Raw genomic sequence first — 25,411 nt, 5'->3', positions numbered from 1 at the left:
CATCTACACACATTTTCATGATGCAGATGTGTGTGTGTGTATATATTTATACTGAGTTTATGTATTTTAAAAAAAGAACAATGGAGTCATATTTTACCGTTCCAGGAGGCCAACATCTTTGTGTCCAGATGTGGGCGTGGCCTATTCTTCCTCACGTCTGCCATTTTGGCTCGGGCTGAGGACAGGAGCTCGTTGACTTTTTCGACACTGATGCCAAAGCGAGCAGCTGTTAACTCCACCGAATAACGCACGATCAGCACATTCTGGCCCTGCAGCTCCCCATGGGGGTCCTGGCGGCATAAAGTACAGGCGATAAGAGGCTGTTCATAGAGTGACCCATAGCGACTGCAACAGATGTCATGTTAATGTCTTAATGGGTGGATTTTAACACAGTGAAGTTACGTCTAATTGCTCTATATGTTATTTTTCAAATTCATCTGCTTATAGTTTTTAAAGTGAAATAATTGTGTGACATTACGCACAATGACATTTTAAGTACCTGTTCTGGAGCAACATTGCCTTGCTCCTTCACCCCATAATGATGCATAAAGATGTCCCCCTGTGTGGCAGCTCCAGTGGCGCCCTCCACCACATCAGGCAAGAGCTCCCGAATCTCCGATGCTGTCCACACGCAGAAAGCCCCTTCTCGCTTCTCTGGCCCCCCGTTTGCCGGGACAGAGTCCGCATCCTCTGCACTGTAGACGCCCCCTGACTGGTGATGGAGATGGAAAGGAGATGTGTGTACAAAAGATGCATGCAACTGACTTCTGACAAAATAGTAAAGATTCATTTTCATTTTTAACCAGTCTCAGCCCCTCTCTTTGTCCCTAACTATGATCAGAACAATGTTATGTAAGCCTTCTCTAATAACCTGAACAGTCATGATGGGAACTTAGGAAGTATCACTAAGGGAAGATCCCACCCACTGTAACACTAAAAAAGCATGAAGTCCGTAGAAAATTACCTTTGCGGCATTAATTCATTAGCCTGTAATTACATAATAAATCTTGGAGAATATAATGATTACTACCAGTGCGCTTTTAATTGTGTGCCCCGCTCGCTACTGTCGCCTCATTAATCAACAGGAAAAAAAAAAGGGTTGACCCTTCGAGGAGAGCAAGGGTTTTAAGAGGGTACTTTTGTCAGTGGGGTCCCACCCCTTCGCCCCGGAGGACGTATCAGTGCACACACACATAATGCTTCATCGATTGTCATCATCTTGCTTATCAAGCACATGCAGCGACACACAGAAATCGCAGTATTAAGGCTGTAGATGATTCACCTTGTCACTCAGGTCTCTGGAGACGTAGAGCAGTATGTCCTTAGCCACATCTGCAAAGAACTGCTCACCTGATACCTGCAGAGATACACAGAACACACCTGCTTAGGAGTCATGATTCAACCTTAACATAACCTTAAAAGAGACATGTGATTTATCTGTAGGGTGTTCCCTGCAGTACCCAGTAAGAATGCTGCGGTAGCCTCTACATCCTCATTAAACACGAGCGCATACGAGTGCATGTATATTATATGTTTGTGTCCTAATTAGGTTTTGTGTTTTAACTCTCTGTCCACACACAAAAAAACAGGCCAGCCCAGTAACTTAGAAACTATGACACTTAAGACTCTAAGTCTACAAAACATTTGGTTAAGAGAGACAGCGATACTAAAAACACAGCAAACTGTCACAATCATGCACACACCTGAGAAGCTGTGATGTAGGCTACAGCCAGCTGAGCCTGGTCGTACAGCATCTTTTCAAAGTGAGGAACATGCCAGGAAGAATCTGTAGAGTAACGGTGAAAACCCTGAGAAATACAAACCGTTAAAAACGATCAACTTACTGATGCAGTTTAAAGCCATTTTAAATACTTGTCAGTCACTTGAGAACATTCAGATCTCTGATATGAACCTGTGCCACATGGTCATGGATGCCTCCCAGTGCCATCATACGGAGCGTGTGCAGGGCCATCTGGAGAGCCTCGACCCCCTCTGTGGTGGAACGATTTACCGACCAGTAGGACATAAGGAACATCAGATTCACTGAGGAGGAGGAGGTTGAAGGACAGAGACAAACAAGAGTCATTACAGAACAGCAGGTCAGTGTTGGGTTACAGAATCTGATGCAATGTTTCTACCTGGTGTGGGGAACTTTGGAGCGTCCCTAAAGCCTCCGTACTCCTCCTCATAGGAATGGGCCAACTGCTGGAAGCAGCGATTAGCCACATCTGGAGCCAGTGGAGGACTTTCTCCTGGGTTTGCAGTGACGGCCGTGCCTTTCTTCAGAGCGTCAAGGATCCTCTCCCCGTTAGACTCCAGAGCAGGACGATTATTCTGCCACTGAGGAAAATCAATCGTAGACCACAACTTTGTATGCATGTGTGCATCTCAGCAATGTCTTACTACCTGTTCCATGATTCTGATGAGGACTGTCTTGAACCCAGGTCTTCCTCTGTTGTCTTTGGGAGGGAAGTAGGTGCCTCCGATGAATGGACGAAGGTCAGGCGTCAACCACACGCTCATAGGCCAACCTCCACCTCCACTTGTCGCCTGTAGACCAACCCCAAAACAAAAAGTCATGCACCATGAGTAGATAATTTTGGGAAAGAAGCATGTTTGTGAAAATGTACACACACCTGTACAAAGGTCATGTACACCTTGTCCACATCAGGTCTCTCTTCTCTGTCCAGTTTGATGCAGACAAAGTTGTCACTAAGTATTTTACCGATTTCCTCATCCTCAAAAGACTCTCTCTCCATAACATGGCACCAGTGGCATGTTGAGTAGCCCACTGGTGGTCAGAGAAAAATAAATAAGTGACCTATTTTCCTCACCCAAATGACACCAAATTAAATACTTCCAATACATATGCATGCTCTAAAGCAGACCTGGGCAAAGTACGGCCCGCGGGCCACATCCGGCCCGCTTGCGTCTTCAATGCGGCCGCGGACTCGTACACACAATAAAAAAAAAAAGAAGGCATCAAGAGTCAGCTGTCAGCACGGCATTACCGGTAACGTCTTTCCAACCCTCCTTGTCTCTTCCACGCTGCTGTGCTGCTTCATCCCATCTACTCTTTGGAGAGACACGGTCGCGCTGTGTACTTTAAAAATGGTGCGCGACTATGCTGAAATGTACGGTAAAGCGAGAAGAAACGCCACAGCGCATTCAGATGTTACCGCGGAGCTGCAGCCGACATCGTCATCTGCTCTTAAAAAGCTCAGACCTTGTCCAACTTTAAGAGCTTTGGGATTGTTTTTAAAATTAGTTTTAACTCTAATGGTTTTCTTCTGTAAAAATATCTTTACATCATCTGTGCTGCTCTGCACTGTGCGGGAGTGTTTTTCAACATACAACCAGCAACACTCAGAGTGGACCTGGACACACACAGAGGACAGAGGAGAGAGCAGTAAACACACAGACCAGTTCACATCATCAACACCCTCCGCCACACACTGATTCTGAGCCTTTTTTCCGCCAATGCGACTTTATAATATCGCTATCTTTCCATTCATTCAACTCCGCGCAACTCTCTCTCTCCTCCCGTCCGCGTTCACACACACGTACACACATAAGCGCGGATATGTTCACAGAGAAGACGACCAACGTTCTTGATAATGGAACATCGCGCACCCTAACTCAGCACAGACAGAGCTGGTAACGCAGCAAACATTATAGGTGATTTAAGGTGAAACGCGGTTGCGGTTGAGATAAACTACGTCATATGACAATAGTCACATATGAATAATAACATCAAAAGCTGTTTTATTAATCAGTTAGTTGCCTTTAATAGTTCCATATATCTGATTATAGTATTTATGCTATTTGTATTATGTATTTATGTGGTTATATCACATTATTTATTTTAACCTTTATTTTACCAGAAAATGTCATTTTACAAAACAAGAACAGGCTGATATATGAGGTCAGTGTTGACTTCATATAGTGAAATAAAAACCTTCAGCTTCAGATGTTTTTGTATGTTTTTGTGGCCCTTTGCTTTTCTAATGGAAGTCTATGTGGCCCTCGCAAAAAAATAATTGCCCACCCCTGCTCTAAAGTGTACTACAAAGAAATATGAGAGCTACTGAACTTAAAAGTGAGCCTTACCTGATAAAAAGATAGGTTTGTCTTCCTTTTTTGCTTTGTCAAAAGCTTCCTGTCCCCATGGATACCTACATAATAATGGGAGTAAACCACGGATCACCATATCAGCTCCCAGAATAAGTGACAATCTGGAGACCTGAGACACTCACCAGTCCACGGGGTTGTGTGCATGTTGTAGCAGGTAGGGGGACCTCTCCTTGGACAACCTGTTGGTGTGTCTGTGAGGAGCATCTTCCCCTCCTGATGCCATGCTCCTATAGACTGCTGGACTGGATTCACAACATGGCAAATTCACAAACATAGGAAGATGTTGTCAAACATACATGAGACACTCATGTATGTTTGACAACATCTTCCTCATTCATTTACGCAGCCTAAATACAAATAAATCGTCTCACACTATTAGCTAGTTGTGCTGTAAAGGCAGCTACTAGCCAGCTGGCCGTCATGGCGAACTCCATTCGGATACACCCTATTTTACTATAACCTGGATTATAAGCCTAGTTAAAAACTAGAACAACAACCCCGACCGGTTTTTGGTGTATTGGTTTATTTCTTCGAAATCGGGCAAACTAGCTTTAACTTAAAATTCACGCATCCGTGTGATTTTTGACATTAGTTCTCAAAAGCTAGGCGTGCTAGTACTGTTAGCAGACAGCGAACGTGCGGTTACACTTTTAAAAATCTGACAAAATACTGCGAATAATTGCTGCTTGGTAGCTCAATGAGTTATGCCCAAGTTTAAAACGTGTCCTTTGCACTTTTGCTAGGTGACAGCATCTACTGATATATCCTTGTTGACAATAAATAACGTTAAAGACTCAAAAATGTACCTTTTTGTGATGGAGGTTTGTCATTAGCATGCTAACACTCTTTCCTGCCGTCCCACCACCAACAACAACAACACAGCATGTACCTTATTTTAACATGCAACGATTTCTGTTGCTAACTCAGGTGTGCTTGCTGTACCGTGTCAAAGCAACGTTAACGCATAGCTAGCGTTAGCCACAAAATTAGCTACGGTAGCTTTTTACCTGAGGTGGTAGGCCGGCTGGGGATGGAGGAACGGGGACCTGTCGCTTGGTGGTGGTGGGTGGGGAATGTGTCTGAAACCCCGACTATCACGGTATGAGTTGTACTGCGGACCCTCGGCTCCCTGAAACACTGCAGCTAAAAGGCGTGCAGGCTCAGCACGGCTACTTTTGGACGCCGACCGACGCCATGCTAGTCTTAGCATCCTAATCCACCAATAATGGTGTCTCTTTAGCAAGCTAACTAGCTACTAGCTACTTTGTTTACATAGACTAGTCCAAACTTTCATGAACGCTTTATTGTAATACAGTCATTAGACACATGATGGCGCAGGCGCACTACAGACAGGGGCATTAACAAGAGAGCAAGAAATTAATTAACTTTACATTATATTTTATTTTTTACTTAGGACCTCAAATTGTATAGATTTAATGTAAGATTTTGGGTGAAAAGAAATAAACAGTAGAGTAGAGATTCCTATTTACAAACAGCACATTTTCATTATATTTTTTCATTGAGCTTGACCACTGTTGAGACAAAGTTTCCACGAGTCACCAAATCTGAGGCCACGATGTTCACAAGTTGAGGTGTTTTTCCACCCTCCTGTTTCAGCCACCGAATCAGCTCAGGAAGACTCCTCCATATGACTTTGGCGAGGGTGTCACAAGCGCAAAGGATGTACTTGAGGACCCCGGCGTTCTCAGGCAGTGTCAGGTTCAAGCCACATACAAAGAAACCTGCAGGTGGTGCAGGTGGAATAATTAGTCTGAACATTATTATTATTACTGACTGCAGGGAGAGAAAACTCACATTCTGAAGGCCTTTCCTTTTCCAAAAAGTCAGAGAGTTTTCTCTCAACATCTGCAGGATTCATGCTGTTGCCGTAGCAATAGGTTATATTCCCCCATATCTCAGGATCCTGAGCGGCTTGATAGTCATATGAAATGATGATGTTGTTGCCTCGCTCCCAGCACAGCTCCAGGGTGGGGGTGCTCTGTTGTGAGACAAAGAATTGCTGTGAAAGTGAAAAGAGGATCTGCTGTATGTTTGATTTTAATGGGAAAAAGACAATGTGCACTTTACAGATATTGAGACAAGTTTGTCTCCAAACAAGGTCTTGATGAAGTGGATAAGGTGTGTGTGCAGGCTTTCTTCAGTGGTTGTGGTGAATCCCTTAAAGTGGGATAAAGCCAGGATCAGGATCTCTTTGGGGTGTAGCAACGCCCAGTCATGTATTTCCTGAAGAACAGTCTGACCACAGTGGTAGAAATAGTTATCAATCATGCTTAATTGATTTTGAAAGCATTATTTATACCCAACTCCTGATCATGACGTGTCCATGTTTACCTCCACATCAGTCCGTGTATACAGCCCGTGGTAAAAGTAAAGCCTTGTGGGATTGCTGTCGTTTGGCTTGCGAGCGATCCTCAGGTCAAAATAGCGAACTCCTGCGTCCAGTTGCTTTGTGATGGTTTCTTCCTGTGTTAAAAGCCAACACCAGTCCTCTCTCTGTTTCTTACAGGACACACATGACATGTTGAACTCTGCTTACCTGAGTGACGGCCCATTTGCGCACTACTTTACGCATAAAGTAAAGCTTGCTGAATTTTTTCAGTATGTCAGGCTCTACTATGGAGGAGTGGATGTCCAAATCGTAACTCATGGAGTCATGGCTTCCTAAGGATAAAAAAAAACACACACACTACTGTGGCATGTTTCTAACAATAGCACTATAATGAAAGCAGAAGTATCACCTACTACCTGGTATGGCTAGATTAAAGAGAGGAACGGTGTGAAGTTCAGCTGGTAGTTGCGACATCCAGTCACTGTTGCTCATGACTTCTGCTTCCAGAAACACCTTAATTGCGTGTAAAATTGTCTCTGCACACACAAAGGAACACACACAAAAAGGTCATAGGTTTAGACAAACACCACTTACCCTAATCATCAAACCGCCTTTTGTTACCTCAGATTTGTCGACACGGAACTGATATGGTCACAGCTGAACCTCACAGTTCACCACAGTCTTTGACTGCACATTAAGAGGCTACAGTATTCATGGCAGGACTGTGCTAAATGAGGAAGTGCTGGTAAAAACCAAACAAAAAAAAGATATCGTCTTACAGTTTTTGTTATCAGGAGGACCATTGTTTGGGAATATCTGAAAACATGTCAGCCTGGATTGGTTAAAATGAACTTGATATGCTCTGGTGAAACATCCGTGTACCTACAAGTGTGCCAGAAAACACATTAATTTTAAATAATGAGGTTAAAGATTTTCTGTTTTTTCATTGTTGATGCTTGTAATACACAGAAGAAGAATGTGTCACTGTTCACCATGAGGTAAACATGCAAGGAAGTGATGAGGCATCCAGAAATTAGCAGCAAAAACTCCATCATTGCTGTCAAAATGGTAACTTCTTCAGAATTTATAAGCTGCATTTCAATCTCTGTAATTCTGCTTTCCTGCATTAGCATGTAGAGTTCTGCTTTTGTTTCCTTACAGGCAATTACGTTGCATCCCAGTCACATGATGCATCTTATGTGCAAAGAATTGTGGGTAAGAATAGTTAGGAAAAGATGCAAGCTTGCATTATACCGAATGCAACTGGAAGTAGTAGGAAGCCTCTAAACATGGCGTGTGTGTTCCAGAGTGATCTACCAGGAGTGTGCACTTTGATTTGACATTATGGTAAAACTTGTGTTGCATCTGTACATCCAGCCCAACAGATACAAGCTGGGCTACACCATATTCCACAGAATATTTAGTCAAAAATGCTAAACCCGCGGGCTGACAGTAAGGTCAGTCTGGTTATGAGCAACATTTGTTCATTTAATGAGTGTGTGCATGCATTTTAAACTATATTTGCAATGTTTTACCATATACGTTTCATGTTTATAATTCTCTTATACATTATAGACCCATGTGTGAGGTGCAAGTTGATGGAGCAGCTGACACCAATTGTACAGTTTAACTCATTTTATTGGATCTACAGTAGACTACAGTAGTACAAGGTTGGAAATCCTACATTTGCACTACTCTAGGTGACCTCAGGTCGATTATCTGGCCTTGGCCAGGCCGACCATGTTCTGGGCTCTGTTGAAGACAGAATAGTACTGTCTGATGAAGACGTCACCCAGGATCCACAGACTGTCGCCTCCAGCGCTGAAGCCGGTGCGGCAGCCATAGTATTGGGACTAAAGGAGAGAGTTAGGAGATGTATTTCAGAGGGGAATTAAAAATGAGGCAAGGAAATCCTCATCCTGAAAGCGAACACATACCTGACGGACGTAGGCAGAGGCTGGGAGACGGAATTGTTGTCCGTGAATGTGGAAGGTCACGTCAGGCATTTGGTTAATGCTGTTGCAGTTCACAACAAACTGAGGAAGTGATGCAAAGCAGCTTTTAGTTGCACATAGCTAGCTAGAGGGGCTAGCTGCATCTTTAGCATGCAGTTAAACTTCATAACTTTTCATTTGTTTTAGCACTTACGTCACCATTCTGGCTACTAGCGCCCACCCTGGCGTTGATGTTGTTGATGTCGCTCTGTGATCCAACAATCAGAGAGGTTCCGGTATCCACAATCGCCTGGCAACCGCCATCGCAAGCCACAACCTGGCCGTTGACAGTCACACTGGAAGACACAGTGCAGTACCCGTCAGGATGGATCTGGACCTTTATAAAACGTTAACGTGAGGTTGTGGATTTACCTGTCCACTGTGATCTGTCAGTACAGCTCATTTGAGAGTGGAATCCAGGTGATGGAACCATAGTAGTGGTTGGGGTCGACGCCGCCGAAGGTCACCACACTGCCTTGCTGGGAGTTACTGCAGAGGAACGCAACAGCAAATAGATGTTTAGCCTCAGTCTTCAAACAGAGACTGATGCTACAAGGTCACATCTGTCCTTACGAGCTGAGGTACACAGAGAAGAGGTCCTGGTTCACCAGCCCCTCCGTCATCATGTTGTCGAAGACGGGTGTGGCACCGGATGCTGATAGGCGAGGGTAGGCCAGGCCAAGGATACCATCGGCACGCATGTACTGCATGAATGCAGCCTCAGACTGGCTCAAACCAAAGATCTGATTCTTCACTGCAAGGCCACCCACCTGATAACCAAATGTCAAGACAGTCCATGCATTTATTAATTAAATCAGTGACCAGACCTTTTTTGTGTGTGATTCTGCATGTTTGTATTTCTCACCGTCACGGTGTCGTAGCCAAGGACACCGGTCATGCTGCCGGGGCCATATTGGATGCTGAGAGAACTGCCATCCTGTCTGTAGGTGCTGCTCTTGGTAGGGTTGAACCTATCATGGTTGTCTAGAAAAAAATGTTTTATATTAAAGATGAAGTTTCTGTTGGAGCACTATGCTCCTAATAAATGTGTCCAGGTTGCATAGCGTTACATACTGCAGGCTGCACTGCTGCAGTGCAGTAGATGGAAGGCACCAACAGGTTAGACGAGCCGGTGTCAAAGATGACCTTAAAGGACTGAGGAGGAGTTCCAATAGAGATGATTCCATAGTAAGCCAGCTGGAGGTGAAGACAGGATTAACTCATCACACATTCTGAGGAAGGTCTGTTCATCTGGACGTTCAATCAGCTGCTTTTACTCACGTCGGCATCGTTCGTCATGGACTCGTCACCCACAGCAAAGCGGTGGTCAAACTTGGCCATGGGGTTGAAGGGGTACTTAAGCCTGAACTGCTCCCACAGTCCCTGCTCCTCTAGGACCTCCCTGGCAGTTTTAACCTTCTCCAGAGGGACACTAAGAGTCAACAAAAGGGTGCAATGTGGAATGTCTTTCTTTATCTGTGGCTGGTGAGAGGTCTGTTCATCTGAAAACTCTCACTGTCATTTTAAAGGACCTGGCAATTCCAGTGTAAGTGAGGTCTAATGAAGTAGGTAGAAGAAGCAATCACAAAAGTATAGACACGTGTGTCTGGTTGACTTACTGGACGAGGCACTCAGACAGTGCCACCATGGCACAAATAACAACGGCCCACTTCATGTTTTCAGCTCTGCAGGGAAGGATAATGAATTACAATAGAACAGAGCAACAAACACAACTCCTCCATATGGTGGACTTACCTACTGACTCCAACAACCCGGGTGCCCACAGAGAGGCTTCCATCCTCTTTTATACACATGGACTGACATTTACCACGATGCAGTGATAAGGTAAGGCACACATTCAAGTTCCAACAGAGATGATAAGAAAGATAAGACGTTGACCTTCATGTCAAGCACAAATGTTTAGAGAAAAATGATATCATAGTCTTGATACCTGCTTTTTAGGGCCCGAGCACCGAATGGTGCAAGAGCCCAATTGAAACCCTTAGGACTATTATCCCCCCCCCCCCCCCCGAGATTGCATTTTTGGGGGCCCTAACATGCTCAAAAACTCACCAAACTTGGTAGAAAAATTCATTCGCCCGAAAAATTTTGAAATTTGCTGAGTTTTGAAGTGCACATAGGAAAATGGCTCTATAGCGCCCCCAACGCATAGCCCCGCTGGTCGGTTTGACACAGGATTATGAAAATTCGCACACATATGTATCACCTCAAGACGCACAAAAAAGTCTCTTGGACCCCCCCTCCAAACCCAACAGGAAGTCCGCCATTTTGAAATTTCTGTTAATTTTTGGCGATTTGTGACGCTGCTACAAAACATTTCACGCCTCGCATACTTCATCCAATTGAACTAAAACTCACTGTGTCAACTCAGGACACGATAGGGAATAGACGCATTCCAAAACTCTTACAAAAGTCTGACGGTGTGGTGGGGGCGTGGCCTCAAAGTTGACCATTCGCCATTACAAAGGAACTCCCTGTATTTTTTGCCCTAACGCTTAGCCCCGCTGGCCAGTTTGACACAGGATCATGGAAATTAGCACACATGTGTATCACCCCAAGACGCACAAAAAAGTCTCTTGGACCCCCCCTCCAAACCCAACAGGAAGTCCACCATTTTGATTTTTTTTTTAAATTTTTGCCGATTTCTGACCCTGCTATAAAACTTTTCACGCCTCGCATACTTCATGCAATTGAGCTGTAATTCACTGTGTTACTCAGGACACCATAGGGAATAAACGCATTCCAACACTCTTTCAAAAGTATTACCGTGTGGTGGGGGTGTGGCCTCAAAGTTGACCATTTGCCATTACAAAGGAACTCGCTGTGTTTTATGCAGTACTACCCATATACTTTATGCAATGTGGACAAAATCTTACAGTACTGCTATGGACCCGAGTCTGAACAGACATATATGTTAATAGGATGATACGGTTATAGCGCCACCTACTGGTAGCAGGAAAGTTTGGTTGTAAACATGTGTTCGTTGTATATATGTGTAAATGAGAGGAGGAGAGCATAGGACAGGAGAGTATAGGAGACGAGAGCATAGGAGAGAAGACTCCGATGGCCCCGCGGATCGCAAGGTGTGCGAGGGCCCGCAATGCTGCTTGCAGCTTTAATAGTACACTGCATTCTTATGATTTGTTCTGCTGCTGTAACACTCCAGTCCGGTAGGTGGCGGTAATGCGCCTTACAAGGTGGCTGCCAACCGCCAATAAACTGAGGAAGAAGAAAAGAAGGAAGGAGGGGGAAGAGGGAAAACTACGGCTGTGTCCCAATTCAGGGTCTGCATCCTTCGGAGGACGCAGCCTACGCGGTCTCAGGAGGCCGCGTCCTCCTGAGGATCCTCCGGAGGATCCTCCACCGTTGGTAAATGGGACGGTCTGGCCTTCAAAGCACTTCCTGATTGTGGCGCGACGTCATAAATTTTGCCCCGGGAAAAACAAAAGCAGCGACAGCGACACAACACGGACTAGACAACAAACGGGACAACAGTGTGGATTTAGACATTTGGAATATTTTAATATATTTATTTGTTGTTGGAGGAAGGGGAGAGGCGGCTCCAGCGGCAGCAAAACCGGTGACGGCTCATTTTCTTCAGGCTGGGAGAGCGCAGTGGGGAGGTGACGGTAAGCTGCTGTTTAACCATATTATTGATCATAATTAATATACCGGTTACTGAGCAAACGCTAGATATATAACCAGTAGACAAATATGATTAAATGTAATTTATATTTGATTCAATTGTAAGACTTGATACAGGGTCTGTTTGTAATTTTAATACTTTAAATAAATAGCTAAATGTGTACGAACCCTGCAAATAACCCTGAAACCACTGCTTTAATATGTCATTAAGCATCAGGTCTGTCACTACACCAGAGAATTACTGCTGGGTGGAGGAGAGTGGGGCTCCCTGCAGGACCAGCTGTCTGTCCTGGAGGAGGTGTACTGACCATCATCACCTTTGGAGGGTGAGGATACATATTTTATAGCTTTTCATATTTTAAGCTGCGTTGGAAGCCGCTCTGTGGAAGTTATTATTTTTATTTTTGCCCTTTTTAAAAACATCTTTAGTAACATGGCAGCCGCCGATCGTCCGCTCTGCAAACCCTGATGGACGATGTGGTGGACAGAGGAGACAGGCACCCCCCTCCCCCAGATGATGTCCCACTCACAGCCAGAGGACTCCAAGGTCTTCACCGTGGCATCGTCCAGTCCAGCAGCACCAAGGACTCCTGCTCAGCCAAACATTTATATATATGTTCTTTGTGAATAGTATTTTCTGCTGATCTTTTATAAATAATAAACTGCACATTTTCATAATGCCCACTGGTAAATAGTTAGAAATGTTCAAACTGTGTCTTTGTAAATATTGTACATAACACAACACACACACAATAAATGATTTACTGTGGTCACTGAGAAGTTGTTCAAAAGTTTACTTAAATTATAAATAGGTGAAAACACATATGTAACAAGGTTAGAAGAGTTTAAGAACACAGAGACAAGAACGATTTAATATCATCCTTTAATTTAATAAGTAACATTTAAATAACACAGAACATAAAATCACTGCTGTCCACCATCCTCTCAATGAGCTGAGGTCTGTCCGTTCTTTCTCTGCTCTCCCCCTCTCTCTCTCCCTCCCTCTCTCTCTCTATCTCTCTCTCCCTCCCTCTCTCTCTCTCTCTCTCTTCCTCCCTCTCCAGTCTCATCTCCTCCGTTATCAATTGTCAGGTTTCTTCTGTTTCTCTCTGCTCCTCCTACAACAAAATGCCAACAGGCAGAATGACCGTTTGATATAATAACGATAATATTGCTCCTCACGTGAACTATACTTTATACTACAGTACACAGTCCAGAAACAACCATTCAATCAAAACGTTTAGTTTACAGCGCCTCGTATCAACAGGACGTCATGTTTGTAAATATAAAACTCATTTTTTTAATGCCACTGTCACTACTAGCATTTTAAAACTCTCGAACTACTGCTCTTTACTTACATTTAAATGTGAATTCGGCACTCCTGCCGCTGCCGCTCGCTTGGTCCGTCATCGTACTATTGGACAAAAAGTAGGCCCGCAAAGCATTGTGGGATATTTAAGGCCACGAAGGATGGTAGCGATGCGTCCTCCAAATTCAGGCAAAAGGAGGACGCATTTGGAGGACGCATTTGAAGGACCCTTCGACTTTTGGCGAATTGGGACAGCCTTCGCGCAGCTTTGTGACGTAAGCGGCCTTAAAATGCGCACTCCGAAGGATGCAGACCCTGAATTGAGACACAGCCAAAGACGAACACTAGCTACAGCTAAAAAAGCTAAAGCTGAAGAAGAAGTAGAAGTAGTAATGGTCGTTAGTTCAACAGAATTGTTTCGCTGTTAGTATATTGTCACATCTGAACGGCTGCTGTTAAGTTTCTGATTTTTTTTTTTAAATCAGCGAGCGGCGAACTGCTGCTGAAATATTGGGAGTGTTTGAACAAACTATCGTCCAGTACGAGGAAGAGATGGACCGTCAGCGCAAACTGCTGGATATCCTCCTGAAACCTGAGATAAAGTTACACAGAATAGGTATGTAAACATGACAATGTCACGTAACAACAACGTCTCCGAACAGTAAGGGCGAGATCCCAAAGTGGCATTTGGCATGCCTCGCTTGCTGAAGTGGTATGTGGCGATCTCACAGTGCCATGCCTGGCTGTTTTAGTGGTATGTGGCGATCTGTGGCTCACATGCCTCTGTTTTTAAGCAACATGCCATTTTGTTGGGGGAAGTTTTGGTGGCGTTTAGTGCCCATTTTAGACTTTATCGCTTAGACAATCTGCTCGATATGTACCACTCATATGGCGTTTGTACCGATGTGTCAGTGCTGGGTGTTTTAGTGGTATGCGCCGCTTCGTTGCTCCATGCCACAGTTTTGGGGATGTTTTGGTGCCATTTAATGCCCGTTTTGGACCTTATCAGTTTGACAATCTTTGCTCTAGCGCGTTGTATCACTCGGTGTACGTAGCAATCACTGTTGCTGTTTTAGTTATGTGCAGCTCCTTGTTTTCATGCCGCTTACAGACACAGACAGTGGCATGACGCTGTCTGTGAGCGGCATGCCACTGACCGACAGCGACATGCCACGGACTGACAGTGGCATGTCGAGAAGAAAGGGAGACGAGAAGAAGAAAGGGAGGGGTAGTGTCGTGACCTTCCCCGGTCACCCCGGATTGTCAGACTCTGTCTTCTGTAATCAGAACATTGAGTGAAAGACAATACACTTGGTGTATAGTTTCGCCTTTGCAAAGGGAGAACACTCAGTGAACTCAGGCCTTTCAGTCTGCTTCACTCCCCTCCATAAGTGTTCTGCCCCTCCTTGGACACAGGCTCGTACATTTGCATAATAGATAAACAGTTTTTCAAGACCTTCGTTGGTATTACCATATTGGGACATGTTGCCCTGTTATTCCCACCTACCAATTATAATACTGTTATTTATGACTGTGAAACACTCTGTATCCCTCCTCTGTTGGATGATTTATCTTAAGTCCGCCTTCACCACAACAAAAGGGCTCCAGGAATGTAAACATCCTCCCTAACTCTCTGTAAGGGTGTGTGTGTGTGTGCAGAGAGTGAAACACTCCCTTTTTCTCTGAGTGTAAGCATATACAATCGAGTACATATGTGCTCTATATCATGTCAGTGCGTAGGTAACCTTATATAGTTCCACAGTAGGGAGGGAAATGTATGTGCGTTAGTTCCATGAGAAGTGTGTGCGATAGTATGACTGAGACCGCCGAGATGTTTACAGGCAGTTCACCAGTTGTCCTTGATGGGAGATAGGAGTTGCACAGGAGTCAGATAGGAGCACAGCTGCTGGGCTATACTTCAGGGCCGGGAGAGGGAGGGTGGGGAGAGGGACAGACAGAAAATCAACCAAAATCATAACAACAATTTTTGATCTGTGATTAATTTGCCCAGATCAGTGATCAATCGGTCAGTCCGGCCTCAGTGCTCATTCATCCCTTGCAGGTGCATGGAGGACCTTCGACATCTCTTCCAGCTTGACAGATATTCCTTCCATTGAGATTCTCAAATGGTCGGACTGTCTTCCGATGTTGTCCACCTCTCCGGAGCGGGCTGAAATGTTGCAGATCAGCCCTTCCATCCGGTCCATCTTCTGATGTAATTCTGAGTTCCGAGGTCCCATGAGCCCAGGGTCTTGTTTTGTGTCCACGCTTAGCGGTAGTGCCAATTTGCCAGCAGCGGCTTTTCCAACTTTTCGGTACAGCAGGACAGCTCCCACGCAATTCAGAAGTATGCCTACTACCAATGTCCAATAGATGAATACATCCTCCACATCTTCTAGAGTCAGTGGCTGGAGACATACCAGACGCCAGGTTTCCCAGGAATCACGGACATATCCACCAGCAAATGTCCCTTCAGGGCATCCCAAGGATAGCAAAGCAGGGTGTTCAGGGAATAAAAAGACACAAAAATCTCAGGACAGGACAAGAGAGAACACAGCAGAGCAGAGTGGGAGCAGTCAGAAACACGTCTGCACTCCTTGAAGGACAGATAAGAGCAGACTGTCTAAGCGATAAAGTCCAAAATGGGCACTAAACGCACCAAAACTTCCCCCAACAAAATGGCATGTTGCTTAAAAACAGAGGCATGTGAGCCACAGATCGACACATACCACTAAAACAGCCAGGCATGGCACTTTGAGATCGCCACATGGCACTATTTCTTTTTAAAAAACATATATGCATAAGCCAGAATCCCCACTGATTTAAATTCAGGCACATCCGTGGGCAGCCCTGTGTTATTGTTGCAGTAGAACGTGTTGCTGTGAAGGACCCCAAGCCAAAGGTTTTGGAAGTTTCAACAGTCCTGGGAGATAGCCCTGTGGCCATATATTTACTGTGTTGCTAGTAAACTACGAAGAGCTGCTTCACTTATTGAAAGAAAAAAACAAATAGCATAGAACCGGCATCACTACCGTTAGCTTAGCGTAGTCAATGGAGTTCAGTCTATTCAACTAGCATGTGAACAACAACAACAGTGAGCAAAACAACAGGCTCTCTATCTGCTGAGTGTGCTCACCTGTACTCACACGTATCTGCATGTGTTTGTGTGCGGACATCTGTGTGCAGCACCTTCGTTTGTCCAGCTTAAGCGTTTGTGTCTGTGCAGCGGCCTGATGCGCACACTTGCCTGTCTGTGTGTGTGTGTGTGTGTGTGTGTGTGTGTACCGTTGAGGCGATCCCCTGATTGTTATCTGGTCTCCTCCCTGAGTTCTTTAATGAGGTGTGTACAATATGTGGTCCCAAAATTAATAGACACTTGAGGTGTAACGCTTATCAGAAGGTCAAAAGGTCTCTCTCTCTCTCTCTCTCTCTCTCTGACAATAATAATTCATCTAATACTTTCAAGCACAGCAGTTTTTTGTATTTTATAGCATTCTTCAATAAAACAAAATTAAAAATCCTTCAGTATGTGCATCGGGCGCTGTGTGTAGACAGCAGCAGTGAATTGTGCATGGCCATGCAGAGAAAGAAATAAGACAAATAACATAAGGTTAGGTTCTTATGTTGTCTAGTTTGTTTAATAAAAGAACAATAGACCTGTTCTATAGAAAGGTAACCTTAAACACAGTTATGATCTGGATATGATGTGTAAACTAATAAATCAATAATGACTATATATATGTTAGGGGTGGGCGATATGGCAAAAATATATCACAATTCTTTAATGGTAAAATTTTTATGTATACTATATTTCTATAAGACAAATAATATGAACAGATTTATGTTGCGGTCAGAAGCACAACGTGTATATTTAGGAGCTAACACAGACCATGCAGTCTTAAACAGGAGAGATTAACTAGATTAATGTTTGTGCTGTTAACTAATTAAAAACTAACATTATGTGACAGTAAAGGTGTGTTCATTTTTCACTTCAGCACTCTGAAGGGTTAATGAGAGCTGCTGTGGACTGTAGATGTGGAGTTTGATTAAAAGCAGTACTGACAGTCACAACTTCTGAATAAATACCTAAATAAAGGCTCTAATATTATTAGATTTAAGTGTATCATTAGTTTTAGTATTAAAAGGTGCTGAACTGTTCAAAGGCTTGAAGCAGATGTAGGAGCAGCTAAACATCTTCAAGAAACTCTAACAAGTGCAGTTGTCTTGCTTCAAGCTTTTAAAAGGAAATGACCTGAATGAATCATTGAGGTTCAGTTTTTGACAAATGAGCTACTATTATGGAGATCACATAAACTCTCTGTTTTCTTCTGTCCCTTTGACATGCAGATCTCCCTCAACAACACAATTTACAGGGGGAGGATGTGCTGGCTGACCAGCAACTCTGTAACCAGAAGAAGAACTCCATTCTGGACCAGGAGGAACCAGAACCTCTACAGGTTAAAGAGGAACAGCAGGAAGTCTGCATCAGTCATATAGGAGAGCAGCATGTACTGAAAGAGGAGACTGATCCCTCTATCGTAACTGCTACTTATGAAGGACCAGAACCCAACTATGACATGGTTCTCTCTCACAACACTCCTCAAGGTAAAATGTCTCTAAAATGTTAATTTTCCATATCAGTCAGAACTTAACATTAAAAGTTTTTTTTCTCTCTTTGTCATAACCTGATTATGATATTTTCTGTTGGTATTTTAATGTTGCATTAATTCATTTGGTTGTTCAAGGTTTTAGATGTTTCCATCATCTCAGTCTTTGTGTCCGTTTGTCCCTCCAGTTCTCCCTCAACAACATGACTGTAAGGAGGAAGAGATCCTGTCTGACCAGCAGCTCTGTAACCAGGAAAAAAGTACCAGTCTGGACCACTTTGAACCGACTGTAATCCAATTTAAAGAAGAGATCCCAGAAGAGGACCCACTGCTAAACATTATCCTGACACCTGAGATAAATTTACACAGAACAGGTATGTGAAACTACAAACAAGCAGTGAATCCAGTGACTCATGGAGGCTGCAATTGTTTTAAACTAGAACGTATTTTCTGATCATCACATTCTGTTTTCTTGTTTCCTTTAATCCTCCAGATCTCACTCAACAACACATTTGTAAGGAGGAAGAGCTAATTCTAGCTGACCAGCAGCTCTATAACCAGAAGAAGAACTCCATTCTGGACCAGGAGGAACCAGAACCTCCACAGGTTAAAGAGGAACACCAGAGAGTCTACATCAGTCATATAGGAGAGCAGCATGTACTGAAAGAGGAGACTGATCCCTCTATAGTAACTGCTACTTATGAAGGACCAGAACCCAACTATGACATGGTTCTCTCTCACAACACTCCTCAAGGTAAAATGTCTCTAAAATGTTAATTTTCCATATCAGTCAGAACTTAACATTAAAAGTTTTGTTTTTCTCTTTGTCAGAACCTGAATGATTATGATATTTTCTGTTGGTATTTTAATGATGCATTAATTCATTTGGTTGTTCAAGGTTTTAGATGTTTCCATCATCTCAGTCTTTGTGTCCATTTGTCCCTCCAGTTCTCCCTCAACAACACATTTGTAAGGAGGAAGAGCTAATTCTAGCTGACCAGCAGCTCTATAACCAGAAGAAGAACTCCATTCTGGACCAGGAGGAACCAGAACCTCCACAGGTTAAAGAGGAACAGCAGGGAGTCTACATCTGGCACGAAGGAGCGCAGCATGTGTTGAATGAGGAATCTGACCCACTTTTTGTGACTGCTGCTAATGAAAGTAACCATATTAAACCTGATCCAAGCTGTGATGTGGTTCTCTCTCACAGCTCTCCAGGAAAGAAGAGTCTAAAATGTAAGTCTTGTGGAAAATTCTTTACATGTCAGAGGAAACTTTATACACACCAGAGAACCCACACAGGTGAGAAGCCATTTTCTTGTGAAACATGTGGGAAATGTTTTAGTCGAAAAGATACTTTAACTGTCCACATGACAATCCACACGGGTGAGAAGCCATTTTTTTGTGTAACATGTGGGAAATATTTTAGTCATAATCGTCTTTTAACTGTCCACATGAGAACCCATAGAGGTGAGAATCCTATTTCTTGCAAAACATGTGGGAAATATTTCAGTCAAAATCGTGATTTAACTGCCCACATGAGAACCCACACAGGTGAGAAGCCATTTCGTTGCGAAACATGTGGGAAATGTTTTAATCAAAAAGGTGATTTAACTGTCCACATGAGAACCCATACAGAGAAGCCATTTTCTTGCAAAACGTGTGGGAAATGTTTTAGGCGAAAAGATACTTTAACTGTCCACATGAGAATCCACACGGGTGAGAAGCTATTTTTTTGTGTAACATGTGGGAAATATTTTAGTCATAATCGTCTTTTAACTGTCCACATGAGAACCCACACAGGTGAGAAGCCATTCTCTTGCAAAACATGTGGGAAATGTTTTATTACAAAAGGTAATTTAGCTGACCACATGAGAATCCACACAGGTGAGAAGCAATTTTCTTGCGAAACATGTGGGAAATATTTTAGGAAAATTAATCATTTAAATGTCCACAAGAGAATCCACACAGGTGAGAAGCCATTTTCTTGCAAAACATGTGGGAAATGTTTTAGTCGAAGAGATCATTTAACTTCCCACATAAGAACCCACACAGGTAACAAACATCTCAGTGACAGTTTCTGTGGTAGTCGTCACATGATGACACACACATAAGAAGCCGTATGTTTGCAAAACAGGTGAACCATTTGTGTGGAGAAGTTTCTTGGGAGGGTTTCCTTGAAGAATGACCAAATGCATACAAAATACACACATTCTGCATTTATGGACTAAAACGTGTAAAAAGTGTATGTTTGCATTTACTTTCAGCACTGTTAGGTATATGGTTTCTTTATGAATACTATTGAATGTGAACTGACAGCTGTGACTGAGATCTGCCATGTTAAATTGTGTTTTTTAAATTATGTGTTTATGTCTAAAACCAATAAAAAAAAACACTTAGTTTTGATGTAACCAGTGTAATGGTGTGAGAATTGTTTCAGTCGAAACGTGCTTTAACTGTCCACATAAGAACCCGCATGTCTCTTGCAAAACTTGGGATCTTGGGAAATGTTTTAAGAATAATTTCCAGACCTAACGTAACTAAACATCCGATGTGGGGAGCGGGTCGGTTGTGTGCCGTGTAGAAAATGAATGAATGAAATGAACATTTCTCTAGCAATGTCTTTAAACGATTTATGGGCTACACTCACAGCAAATTCACCCAGTTAGTCTCAAATCTTACACAGTAAAATATCAAACATAACCACACAAAACACTCGAAAAAATAATTGTCGCGGACCGTGTTGAAATAGTCATTAGTTGCAGCCCTAGCAGGATTTAGGATTTAGCAAGCTGTATGCCGGACTGGAGAGTCCACACTGTAGACTGCAGAATCTGAGGCCATTATTATCCACCACCATCTCCTTGGTTTTCCCTGCATTGATCAGGAGGTGGTTTCGCTGACACCAGTCCACAAAGTTCTGCGTCAGTCTGTACTCCGCGTCATCGTCATCACTGATGAGACCAACAATCGCAGTGTCATCAGAGAACTTCTGCAGCACACAGCCGTCAGTGTTGTGTCTGAAGTCCGACGTGTAGAGGGTGAAAAGGAAGGGGGCCAGGACAGTCCCCTGAGGGGCACCCGTGCTACAGGTAAGCAGGTCAGTGCTTCACAGGAACCCCCCTAAGAGCACTGTGGCAAGGAAAAACTCCCTTTTAAGAGGAAGAAACCTTGAGCAGGACCCGTCAGCTTAAGGGGGAACCAGTCCTGCTGCTAGTCAGAGAGGATGAAGGGGAGAGAGAGAGAGAGAGAGAGAGAGAGAGAGACGATGAAGGAGAGAGAGAGAGAGAGGAGCAAACATGATACAGTACAGAGCAAACATGACAGCAAGAAGAAACAGTGATTATATTGTAATGGATATCTATATATATCGTCAGTCCATAAGTAGTAATAGTAATTTGGTAGCAAAGATGAGCAGCAGGGGCTAGTGAAGTCGATGAGCACAGGAGAGATCAGGGGCCAGACTGCAGGTCAGTATGCATGTCTTGAGACCTGCAAAGAGAGAGAGCGAGAGTGAGGCACAGAACTACGAGGAAGACAGTAAACACAGATTATGCTACGATATTACCCAGTATGAGCCAGATTAAGGAGAGTAGAGGAGAGGTCAGAGGGTGAGTTGGAAACTGGTCAGTGGATCATGTTTGTGCCCCCCGACAACGTAGGGCAAGAGAGACTTCAGGGGCCGGACTGCAGGTCAGCATGCAGGTCTTGAGACCAGTGTGAGCCAGACTAAGGAGAGAAAAGGTGAGGTCAGAGGGTGAGAGGGAAACTGCTCGGTGGATCATGTTTGTGCCCCCTGACAACGTAGGCCTAGTGCAGCATAGCTATGCTACACACTAGGTCTAAGGCTAACTGTAAGCCTTACTAAACAGAAAAGTTTTAAGTCTAGTCTTAAAGGTGGAGGCAGTGTCAGTCTCTCGGACCCAGATTGGTAACTGGTTCCATAATAGTGGTGCCTGAGTGTCCTCCCATTCTACTTTTATGAATCCTAGGAACTACAAGTAAACCTGCACTCAGAGATCTGAGTGTCCTATTAGGAACATATGGTACAATCAGGTCCTGCAGATACAATGGAGCAAGTCCATGAAGAGCCTTGTAGGTTAGAAGAAGGATCTTGAAGTGTATTCTTGAGTCCACTGGGAGCCAATGAAGAGATGCTAGGACAGGAGAGATATGATCCCTTTGGCTGCTTCCTGTCAGAACTCTAGCTGCTGCATTCTGGATCAGCTGCAGACTGTTGATGGAGTAATGTGGACATCCTGACAATAAAGAGTTGCGGTAGTCCAGTCTTGAAGTGACAAAAGCATGGATGAGCTTTTCAGCATCACTCTGACAGAGGATGCTCCTGATCTTAGTAATATTACGCAGGTGAAAGAAAGCGGTCTTGGAGACCTGCTTAATATGAGAGACAAACGACATGTCTTGGATAAAGATGACTCCAAGGTTCCTCACAGTCGTAGTGGAGGCCATAGTAATTCCATCCAGAGAGAAAGTATTATCTGATAAACTAGTTCTGAGATGTTTAGGTCCAAAAACAATGACCTCAGTCTTGTCCGAGTTTAATAGTAAAAAGTTGGAGGACATCCAGTCCCTTATGTCCTTTAGACACGCCTGTAGTCTGACTAGCGGCTCCGTTTCTTCAGGTTTCATGGATAAATACAGCTGGGTATCATCAGCATAACAATGAAAGTTTATGCTGTGCTTCTGCATGATGTTTCCTAGAGGGAGCATGTAGAGGGTGAACAGGATCGGTCCGAGCACAGAACCCTGTGGAACACCGTGATTAACCCTTGTACCTGTGGAAGAAACATCGTTAGCATGAACAAAGTGAAATCTGTCAGATAAATATGATTTAAACCAGCGCAGTGCTGTTCCTGTAATCCTGATCTCGTGTTCTAATCTGTGTAGCAGGATGCGATGATCTACTGTGTCAAAGGCAGCACTGAGATCCAGTAGAACGAGTACAGAGATGAGTCCACGGTCCGATGCCATGAAGAGGTCATTGGTGACTTTTGCTGTGCTGTTTCTGTGCTGTGATGGGCTCTGAATCCAGACTGGAAAGCATCAAGCAGACTGTTCCTATGCAGGTGCTCATTTAGCTGACTTACAACAGCTCTTTCGAGTATTTTGGAGATAAAGGTGAGGTTGGAGATCGGTCTGTAGTTTCCTAAGACGTCCGGGTCCAGTGAAGGTTTTCGGAATGATCACAAAATGTTGTTGTTTTCATAGGTTTTTCTTCATGCCCCTGTGGCCTGTTTTGGGGAGGCTCATGAAAATTGGCACACATGTGTATCACCCCAAGATGCACAAAAAAGTCTCTTGGACCCCCCCTCCAAACCCAACAGGAAGTCCACCATTTTGAAATTTCTGTTAATTTTTGGCGATTTGTGACCCTGCTACAAAACTTTTCACGCCTCTTATACTTCATCCAATTGAGCTAAAACTCACTGTGTCAACTCAGGACACGATAGGGAATAGACGCATTCCAAAACTCTTACAAAAGTCTGACGGTGTGGTGGGGGCGTGGCCTCAAAGTTGACCAGTCGCCATGACAAAGGAACTCCCTGTATTTTTTTGCCCTAACGCGTAGACCCACTGGCCAGTTTGACACAGGATCATGAAAATTAGCGCACATGTGTATCACCCCAAGACGCACAAAAAAGTCTCTTGGACCCCCGCTCCAAACCCAACAGGAATTCCCTCATTTTGACTTTTGTGGCCATTTTTTGCCTATTTGCGACCCTGCTTCAAAACTTTTCACGCCTCACATACTTCATCGAATTGAGCTGAAATTCACCGTGTCCACTCAGGACACCATAGGGAATAGACGCATTCCAACACTCTTACAAAAGTCTGACGGTGTGGTGGGGGCGTGGCCTCAAAGTTGACCATTTGCCATTACAAAGGAACTCGCTGTGTTTTATGCAGTACTACCCATATACTTTATGCAATGTGGACAAAATCTTACAGCACTGCTATGGACCCGAGTCTGAACAGATATATATGCTAATAGGATGATACGGTCATAGCGCCACCTACTGGTAGCAGGAAAGTTTGGTTGTAAACATGTGTTCGTTGTATATCTGTGGAAATGAGAGGAGGAGAGCATAGGACAGGAGAGTATAGGAGACGAGAGCATAGGAGAGAAGACTGCGATGGCCCCGCGGATCGCAAGGTGCGCGAGGGCCCGCAATGCTGCTTGCAGCTTTAATTTTTTTTCTTTCCCCCCCTTAGATCGCATTTTTGGGGGCCTTAACATGCCCAAAAACTCACCAAACTTGGTAGAAAAATTCATTCGCCCGAAAAATTTAGAAATTTTCTGACATTTGAAAAGCACATAGGAAAATGGCTCTATAGCGCCCCCAACGCATAGCCCCTCTGGTCGGTTTGACACAGGATTATGAAAATTGGCACACATATGTATCACCTCAAGACGCACAAAAAAGTCTCTTGGAACCCCCCTCCAAACCCAACAGGAAGTCCACCATTTGAAAGTGTGTAGCCATTTTTGGCGATGTGTGACCCTGCTGAAAAACTTTTCACGCCTCGCATACTTCATCGGATTGAGCTGAAAGTCACTGTGTCCACTCAGGACACTATGGGGAATAGACGCATTCCAAAACTCTTACAAAACGGTGTGGCCTCAAAGTTGACCATTCGCCATTGCAACGGAACTCGCTCTATTTTATGCAGTACTACCCATATACTTCATGCAATGTGGACAAAATCTTACACTACTGCTATGGACCTGAGTCTGATCAGACATATATGCTAATAGGATGATACGGTCATAGCGCCACCTACTGGTAGCAGGAAAGTTTGGTTGTAACTTTCCTGTTGTCTCTTTTTGCACTGTACAGATACTGTGTGCAAATATTGGCAGCAGAGAAAGCTTGTGTCACAGTACTTCCTATTGAAGGACAATATTTGGAGCTTCTAGGACTTTTATTTTGAAGGAATCTGGGCCTAAATGAAACCTAGAAGGTAGTAAAAAGTAACAACTCGTGTGATATAGTAAATGTTCAGTCTCTTTTCTGCCTGACCAGATATCAAGTCTCTGGTCCTTCAGAGATCCAGGCCTTCCTCTTGTGTTACTGTTGCTCATGACTTCTGCTTTCAGACACACCTTAATTGCATGTAAAATTGTCTCTGCACACACAAAGGAACACACACAAAAAGGTCATAGGTTTAGACAAACACCACTTACCCTGATCATCAAACCGCCTTTTGTTACCTCAGATTTGTCGACACGGAACTGATATGGTCACAGCTGAACCTCACAGTTCACCACAGTCTTTGACTGCACATTAAGAGGCTACAGTATTCATGGCAGGACTGTGCTAAATGAGGA

General features: G+C 43.9%; 4 protein-coding genes across 11 annotated transcripts in view; 1 reads left to right on the top strand and 3 right to left on the bottom strand.

Annotated features, from left to right (window-relative positions):
- spata20 (spermatogenesis associated 20) overlaps positions 1 to 5,446 on the bottom strand; it is a 28,190-nt gene extending 22,744 nt beyond the window's left edge. For both annotated transcript variants that reach the window (XM_028407959.1, XM_028407960.1), the window contains exons 1-11: positions 5,142 to 5,446; positions 4,257 to 4,376; positions 4,111 to 4,175; positions 2,637 to 2,791; positions 2,407 to 2,550; positions 2,139 to 2,340; positions 1,913 to 2,043; positions 1,704 to 1,808; positions 1,283 to 1,357; positions 500 to 712; positions 98 to 290 (exon numbers count right to left, since the gene is read on the bottom strand). In XM_028407959.1, the coding sequence (XP_028263760.1) occupies positions 98 to 290; positions 500 to 712; positions 1,283 to 1,357; positions 1,704 to 1,808; positions 1,913 to 2,043; positions 2,139 to 2,340; positions 2,407 to 2,550; positions 2,637 to 2,791; positions 4,111 to 4,175; positions 4,257 to 4,376; positions 5,142 to 5,344 (1,606 nt within the window). In that variant the 5' untranslated portion in view covers positions 5,345 to 5,446. The remainder of the gene's footprint in view (positions 1 to 97; positions 291 to 499; positions 713 to 1,282; positions 1,358 to 1,703; positions 1,809 to 1,912; positions 2,044 to 2,138; positions 2,341 to 2,406; positions 2,551 to 2,636; positions 2,792 to 4,110; positions 4,176 to 4,256; positions 4,377 to 5,141) is intronic.
- A 48-nt stretch (positions 5,447 to 5,494) lies between these two features.
- Positions 5,495 to 25,336, bottom strand: LOC114437291 (PI-PLC X domain-containing protein 1-like). 2 transcript variants are annotated; one of them, XM_028407905.1, is made up of 7 exons: positions 7,106 to 7,207; positions 6,901 to 7,020; positions 6,692 to 6,816; positions 6,487 to 6,618; positions 6,223 to 6,390; positions 5,950 to 6,133; positions 5,495 to 5,876 (listed from the first exon to the last, which is right to left on the bottom strand). In XM_028407905.1, exons 2-7 carry the CDS (start codon positions 6,974 to 6,976, stop codon positions 5,641 to 5,643), a joined length of 921 nt encoding a protein of 306 aa, XP_028263706.1. In that variant the 5' UTR covers positions 6,977 to 7,020; positions 7,106 to 7,207; the 3' UTR covers positions 5,495 to 5,640. The 2 variants fall into 2 exon arrangements, with proteins under 2 accessions (XP_028263706.1, XP_028263707.1); XM_028407906.1 differs by lacking the exons at positions 6,901 to 7,020; positions 7,106 to 7,207 and adding an exon at positions 25,268 to 25,336.
- On the bottom strand, positions 8,185 to 10,326 carry LOC114437290 (pepsin A-like). Its single transcript, XM_028407904.1, is given in 11 exon segments — positions 8,185 to 8,337; positions 8,422 to 8,520; positions 8,633 to 8,774; positions 8,851 to 8,967; positions 9,052 to 9,248; positions 9,344 to 9,462; positions 9,553 to 9,574; positions 9,577 to 9,675; positions 9,760 to 9,910; positions 10,098 to 10,163; positions 10,234 to 10,326. Coding segments are annotated over 11 exon segments (1,209 nt in total). The 5' UTR covers positions 10,293 to 10,326; the 3' UTR covers positions 8,185 to 8,199.
- LOC114437289 (zinc finger protein OZF-like) lies at positions 13,760 to 20,471 on the top strand. Of its 6 annotated transcripts, none has more exons than XM_028407900.1 (6): positions 13,760 to 14,069; positions 17,801 to 18,058; positions 18,249 to 18,434; positions 18,554 to 18,814; positions 19,009 to 19,430; positions 19,515 to 20,471. In XM_028407900.1, exons 1-6 carry the CDS (start codon positions 14,006 to 14,008, stop codon positions 20,172 to 20,174), a joined length of 1,851 nt encoding a protein of 616 aa, XP_028263701.1. In that variant the 5' UTR covers positions 13,760 to 14,005; the 3' UTR covers positions 20,175 to 20,471. The 6 variants fall into 6 exon arrangements, with proteins under 6 accessions (XP_028263701.1, XP_028263703.1, XP_028263700.1 ...); XM_028407902.1 differs by having other exon boundaries at positions 19,009 to 19,598; positions 19,848 to 20,471; XM_028407899.1 differs by having other exon boundaries at positions 17,801 to 18,010; positions 19,009 to 20,471.
- Positions 25,337 to 25,411: the final 75 nt, after the last annotated feature.

This window comes from Parambassis ranga, chromosome 6 (genome assembly GCF_900634625.1).
Source record: "Parambassis ranga chromosome 6, fParRan2.1, whole genome shotgun sequence".
NCBI lineage: Eukaryota > Metazoa > Chordata > Actinopteri > Ambassidae > Parambassis > Parambassis ranga.
This window is presented reverse-complemented; position numbering and strand designations above follow the sequence as displayed.